The following is a 6,590-nucleotide window of genomic DNA, read 5'->3' as shown; positions in this document are numbered from 1 at the left end:
CTCCTTATCCTTTCGCGGTTACCAGCATCTCCTCTTTACCCCGCGAAACCCGCGAGCACCAATGATCGCCTTCCCCCCACTCTTCATAACTGACCGGTAATGACTACCGTCGACCAGTTTTACCAACTTCAATCGAATATCAATCGAATATCAATCGAATATCAATCGAAATATGTATCGAACTCGAAAAATTCCTCATTTTTATCAACAATTTTCTTTCTTTACCTTCTTTCTCTCTCAAATATCATAACTTTTCTTTCTTCTCCTTCACTTCTTCCTTCTATAAACTATAAACAGAATCCTTCCTACCCAGTAACAAGTCAACAACATAATGTCTGGTTGAAAAATCTCAGAAATTACACTCTTTTCTTTCAAATTATTACATGTTTTCGAAACAATCTACCAAATCATCTCAATTTAATTGTTTTATTCAAACCACTCAAACTCCCAGCAACGTTTAGATACTCTCTAGTAATTTCTTTAAAAATTTTGCCCATCCTGTTTATCGAACAATGTTTGTTCATTCATCAATCTTCACTGTAATCTGATTGAATCTGATCAATGTTTCGCACGTGTTGAATCCTTTCTTCCATGATTCTTTCTTCCTTGACGACAAATGTCTAGAAACAATATGATTATTGTATGCGACAGATTTTAACATCCTTTTTTTATTCTTTCATTTCACGATGCAGGTCTCTTGTCCAAACAATGTGAAAATTTATAACTTGAGCGCTGGAAAGTCCCTCCCAGAGGTACATACATACATACGACGTTTGTTTATCAATAAATATTTTTCTTTTTAGCATCGTACGAATTTCAATGATTATTAATTCCAAACTTTTTTACTTTTTAGTGGTTATCTGAACGTAAAAGACGAAACTTGTTAAAAAAAAATGTCGGTGAGTATAGCTTAGTTAAAGTACTTACCGAATATGTTGTTGGTATGTTTAGATAAACAATTTTTAACGCTTCAACAGATATACGACGTCGAATCGAACTTATCCAGGACTTTGATATGCCTGGAGTTAGTACTTCTATTAAAGTTACAAAGGATGAACAGTATATTTTGGCAACTGGAATATACAAGCCACGCGTAAAGTGTTACGATGTAAATAATTTATCTTTAAAGTTCGAACGCTGTTTCGATTCCGAAGTTGTTACTTTTGATGTATTATCGGATGATTACAGTAAAGTAAGTACACCGCTATCTAGATATATTTATGTTGCATACTTTGGATTTTCATGTTCCATCTATGGATTATTTTCCAGTTGGTTTTCTTACACTGCGATAGAAATATCGAGTTCCATGTTGCTCATGGAAGATATTATAGACTCAGGATACCACGTTTTGGAAGAGACATCAAGTATCATTATCCGACTTGTGACTTATTCGTCGTAGGAGACAGGTTTGACGCGTTATATTCTTACTTGTAATGTTTGGTTAAAACTGTAAATGGTGCAAGTATATTTTCACTAGCCTGCGTTATGTTACAGTAACGAGATTTACAGAATAAATCTTGAAAGAGGACAATTTTTGCAGTCTTTCTCGACAGAAGCGTCCTCGTTAAATAAGTGCGAAATAAATCCAGTACATCATCTGCTTGCTGTGGGAACAGAGGAGGGAAAAATTGAAGCATGGGATCCTAGAAGTAGAAGTAAAGCGGGTACCTTGGACTGTGCTTTGCACTGTATCGGACAAAGCGATAAGTAAGATGGTGTATTATGATGTATTCTATATAGATGGTATTGTAGTTTTAGATTTTAAGATTTTATTACTTTTATTATTATTTTACTACTGTATAGGTTACAAGTAATCCCTGCAGTTACTAGTTTAAAGTTTCAAGGAGGCTTAACGTGTGGAGTGGGCATGTCAAATGGACAGATATTGTTGTACGATATTCGTTCGAATAAACCGTTTTTGATCAAGGATCACATGTATGGGTTACCCATCAAGAGTATCGAATTTCATCAGAAAATGGACATGGTTTATTCTATGGACAGTTCTATTGTCAAGATATGGGACAAAAACAATGTAAATAAATTATACGTTATCAACGAGAACAGTTACGAGAACAGTTACCAGAAGAGTTGTGATATTTTTTTCAGGGAAAATTGTACACGTCGATCGAAGCCGAAAACGATTTTAACGACATGTGCGTTATACCAAACACCGGAATGCTTTTAATTGCTAATGAAAATAGAAAAATGCAAACGTATTATGTTCCTTCTCTTGGTACAGCTCCTTATTGGTGTAGCTTCTTGGACAATTTAACGGAGGAATTGGAGGAATTAAATTATGAAATTATTTATGACGATTATAAATTTCTTACCGAGAAAGAGTTGGATGAATTAGGTCTTTTGCATTTAAAAGGCACTAATCTTCTTCGTGCTTATATGCACGGATACTTTATGGATATTCGATTGTACCGAAAAGCGAGAGACGCGATGAAACCGTTTGAATTCCAAGAATACAAGAAAAAGAGAATTCAGGAAAAAATGCAAGAAACTTGCGCTAGTCGATTACAGATTGAAAAAATAGCAACCGTTAATAAAGAGCTTGCGTTGAAACTGATGGACGAGACAAATACGAAAAAGAAGAAAACAACTTCTTCTTCCGGCCTTCTAAAAGATGAACGTTTCAAAGCACTTTTCACTAATCCCGACTTTCAAGTGGACACAACCTCGGAAGAGTATTCGTTATTGAATCCCGTTGTCTCTCAGTTGAATAAAAGTCGGGCAAAGAGGTTGTTGAAAGCCAAAGCAACGGAAGAAGAGATGAAACTCGATCCTACAAACGATGAAACGCAAGGTTTAATTCTTTCTAATTCCTTTCTAATCCAATATTATTCCATGTAACGTGTTATTACAGTTGGAAGAGGATCTCGTTTATATTAGTATGTTTGTTCAATTTCAGATAATAATAGTTCCGATGAAAGTTTCATTCATGATGATAGTAGTTCGGAGGATGAAAAAGTATGGGTTAAAGAAGTGAAGAAACAATATCGGTTAATGAAGAAAAACGAACGGGAGATACAAGAGGAGGATGAAAGTGTAAAAAACACCGATGAACATAGAGAAAATGAACCCAAGTTTTATGAAATCAAAGAGAACGTAGAATTCAAAGATGCAAAACCGGTAGCAAAGAGACTAAACAAGTATGTATATTAACGAAGTAACAATGTATTTTATTCAATGTCATAGCTACATTTATTCTGGCATTCTTTCAGGGCTAGTTTAGGAGAAAGACTAAGAGACCAAGAAGCTCATAATATTCAAGTTTCTGGTTCTCGTGGTAATAGAGAAATTACTTTTGTCGTTGAAAAGGTACGTTTTCATATGAGACGAATATACATATACGATGTATTTATTATATGTATTTATTTGCAGAAGAAACAAACAAAACGTTCAAAAGGTCAAGTAAAAAGACATGAAAAAGGATATAAACATTTGTTGAGACCAGCAGGAAATTTGTTTAAAAAGAGACGTTAATATTTATTGTTGTACCTATTTACTTCTTTTTCTCTTTTCTTTTCTGCTTTCTTTAAATTAAATCATTCTTTTGTCAAATAATTCATATACTATTATTTTTTCTTATATTCTTATTATTGAGATGTCTCGTTCGTTCCCCTTTTTTTCCCCCCCCCACCATCTTTGTATAGTATTTTAGATTATACCTATACCACAAGTAAAATATGTAATTTGTTTCGACGCGATGCAAATGGATATCTTGACAGAGGTGAAGTGTCATCTCAAAAGAGTGATATAATGAAATTCATACGTTAGGGTGAATCACACGAGGTACAGATACAAATGTTTTCTTTTCAAGTTCAAAAGCATTGTACACGTTTGTTGAGAAAAATGACATTGGTGAGTTTTTCTGCATATAATATTTTATCTAATTGTTTGTTTTTCTTAATAAAATACTATTTATCACATTGTAATCTCTTGATGACACGATATTATTATATAAACGTGTGGTAATAGCACAAACATTTTTCTTCTTACAAGCGCGTATTTCACACACATATCCAAGGTGATCGTTTCGTGTATATCGAACAGTATTTATTTTAATTTTGAAACGGTTTTAAACGGTTTATATTTAAATCTCTTTCAAAGTCTACACATGTATTCGTATGTACACACACCTCAGTCGATACTTGCTCGATGTTTTCTTTATCGCTCTCATCCTTAATGAAACAAAAGATTCGTATCAATGATAATGTGAATATCTTTAAACTGATTTTATACGGATTTAGGTAGAGTTAAATATTTCAATAACTTGATGCAATTATCTTTTCTAGGTAAGTTCGAACAATGAATCAAAGAATGGGAAAGATCCTCCTCAGCAAAATCATGAAGAAACAATGCAGACATCTACACCGTCCGGATTATCAGAATTGCAAATGCAAAGTACAGAAGTAAGATTTAAACCCCTCTTTGTTTTTTCTTTCTTTCTTTCTTTCTTTCTTAAGAGTACAGCCCTAGAATATATAAATTTGTGTGTGTGTGTGTGTGTGTGTCTAATCACAGGTTGGTGAAATCACTGAAATGCCAGATTTTGAGATGTTAAGTACGTCTGCGGTACTTCACTATTGTAAGCATAAAATATTAAGGCCGTATTTGAGATTGTTGGGAGTAATGGGTTTAAAACCAATGAGCAGCGATGATGATTCCGAACGATGCTCTTGTTATTGTATTCTTACAAATCTTCATACTTTACAAGTCATAATATTTATGTGCATTGGATATATTTTACAATATATGGCATGTTTTAGGTAAGTTTAACAATATCATAACTCTTGTTTAACTCTTATCGAGTGTGATTATTCTTTTTTAGAAGAGACAGAGGATTTTGTTACAAAACACTACCTTTAGAACTTGAAATTGTAGCAAATATCAGCAAGGAACATACAGAGGAAATTATCTGCTTTGGAAATATTATATTTAGTTATCTAGTTCCTAGTGTTTTACATTTAGTAGCATATTTATATACGGTATATCTATTCCGGATCAAAGAAAACGAACAGCTACAAAATTTAATGGAGAGAGCATTCCTTCTCTCATCTAATCCTGTAAATCGTGGAAATCAAAGAAAACTTGTACGAATACTATGGCTGTTCATAGCATTGAGCGTGGTATGGATAATGATGGCATTAATCACAGTAAATATTCTGATGGCCCAAGGAAGTATTGTATTTCAATGGTTAGAACAGAGGTAATTTCCTCGAAAATATCTCTTCGTCTATCCGATTTATTGTTAATTTGCCCGATGATTAAAATTGCTCGTTTTTATTTATTATTCAATTCCATCTTATACATCTTATTTCATATTGTGGAATATTCTACATATTTATATATGTATGTATGTATGTATGTATGTATGTACAATATCGAGCGTTATCCTATTTTGCACTTCTTTCGAATTTATTTTTTGCACAGTCCGTATCAAGTAAAAATAACATTGAAGGTATTTTTAATTGTATGCACATTATGGCACGATATGGTTCAAGGAACGATTATCACCAGTTACTGTTTACAAGGGCAACTTTTATTGGCACACTTGTACTTTCTTCGTGGCAAGTTGCTTCACCATACTTTATCTCCTATCGATTGGATGAAGGTTTGTAAATTGATTTCTCTTTAATTTCATTATCTCTTCCATTATTTTGTCGGATAAGAAAGTCACACTCTTGTTGGTGTATCTTTCAGGAAATATGCGAATTTAAAAAACTATTGAAATATTTCAATGACGAACTAGGACCAGCTGTATGTATCTATACAGTTGTGAATTTATCATGGGCTGCCGCGGGTACAATTTGGTTGCTTCGATATGATAATTATAATGGTGATGCACAAAATAGTCCTATTACATGGATCGGAATAGTGAATGTCGTATTATGGATTTTAATATCGATAGTTCCTTTTATTCAGGTATGTTTACCTATTAATTATTTTATCTTTACACGTTAGAAAAGCAATAATATTTGCTTGTATTTCCTCTTTGTTTGATAGGCAGCTCGTTTAAGTACAGCTTGTTCTATGATTCAAAGTATTGGACATGAAGTACGCATCCGACCATTTGTTTATCAAAGCACTCCAGGTGAGGATCTTGACACTATACTTTTGTATACGTCGTCGCTAAAAATGTGTGCTAGACTGTTTAGGGTACCAGTCACAGGTAGATATCTTTGCCTTTTACTGACGGTAGGTAGCATCTTAATCCTCACTCTTGGACAATGTCAATTTTTCTGATTATTGTACCGTCTTAATCATATTTAATTATACAAAATATATTTCTTTTGTATATCTCCCATTTTACAAGTGTAAGATATGCGCTCTTTAAAAATTGTAATATAGATAATCCCCGTTTTTTCCTCATTTTCTCATTTTCTGTTCATTTCAAAATTCACTTAAATCAAGTATTGTAAAATGAATAAATTATAAAACTATTATGTTATGACTAGCGTTCTATGTAATGTATTTTTCACTTTGTTAATAAAATTGATACAATAATATTATATGCATAATATATGTAATTAATTAGCAAATCTTTTGGATTTGCATATATGTATGTACTGATCCCAAGCACA

At 33.0% G+C, this 6,590-nt stretch overlaps 2 protein-coding genes across 2 annotated transcripts; both read left to right on the top strand.

Moving 5' to 3' along the window:
- Positions 1–197: 197 nt before the first annotated feature.
- LOC117606469 (lethal (2) 34Fd) lies at positions 198–3,570 on the top strand. The gene is made up of 10 exons (XM_076689423.1): positions 198–752; positions 854–899; positions 978–1,192; positions 1,270–1,406; positions 1,495–1,707; positions 1,804–2,032; positions 2,107–2,809; positions 2,915–3,155; positions 3,228–3,324; positions 3,388–3,570. The coding sequence occupies exons 1-10, from the start codon at positions 687–689 to the stop codon at positions 3,487–3,489; spliced, it is 2,049 nt and encodes a 682-aa protein (XP_076545538.1). The 5' UTR covers positions 198–686; the 3' UTR covers positions 3,490–3,570.
- A 109-nt stretch (positions 3,571–3,679) lies between these two features.
- Positions 3,680–6,446, top strand: LOC143305500 (uncharacterized). Its single transcript, XM_076689430.1, has 7 exons — positions 3,680–3,867; positions 4,302–4,418; positions 4,531–4,775; positions 4,838–5,215; positions 5,440–5,620; positions 5,710–5,931; positions 6,013–6,446. Exons 1-7 carry the CDS (start codon positions 3,811–3,813, stop codon positions 6,250–6,252), a joined length of 1,440 nt encoding a protein of 479 aa, XP_076545545.1. The 5' UTR covers positions 3,680–3,810; the 3' UTR covers positions 6,253–6,446.
- Positions 6,447–6,590: the final 144 nt, after the last annotated feature.

The sequence above is a fragment of the Osmia lignaria genome, chromosome 8, assembly GCF_051020975.1.
Source record: "Osmia lignaria lignaria isolate PbOS001 chromosome 8, iyOsmLign1, whole genome shotgun sequence".
Classification (NCBI taxonomy): Eukaryota; Metazoa; Arthropoda; class Insecta; order Hymenoptera; family Megachilidae; genus Osmia; species Osmia lignaria.
Note: the sequence above shows the minus strand (reverse complement) of the source record. Positions and strands in the feature narration are given on the sequence as shown.

Coding starts and splice junctions, on each gene's coding strand:
- LOC117606469 (XM_076689423.1), top strand. CDS start 687: ATGCAGGTCTCTTGTCCAAACAATGTGAAAATTTATAACTTGAGCGCT. Junction 900..977: donor CTTGTTAAAAAAAAATGTCG/GTGAGTATAGCT, acceptor ACGCTTCAACAG/ATATACGACGTCGAATCGAA. Junction 1,407..1,494: donor TTATTCGTCGTAGGAGACAG/GTTTGACGCGTT, acceptor GTTATGTTACAG/TAACGAGATTTACAGAATAA.
- LOC143305500 (XM_076689430.1), top strand. CDS start 3,811: ATGTTTTCTTTTCAAGTTCAAAAGCATTGTACACGTTTGTTGAGAAAA. Junction 4,419..4,530: donor TGCAAATGCAAAGTACAGAA/GTAAGATTTAAA, acceptor GTCTAATCACAG/GTTGGTGAAATCACTGAAAT. Junction 5,621..5,709: donor CTCCTATCGATTGGATGAAG/GTTTGTAAATTG, acceptor TGTATCTTTCAG/GAAATATGCGAATTTAAAAA.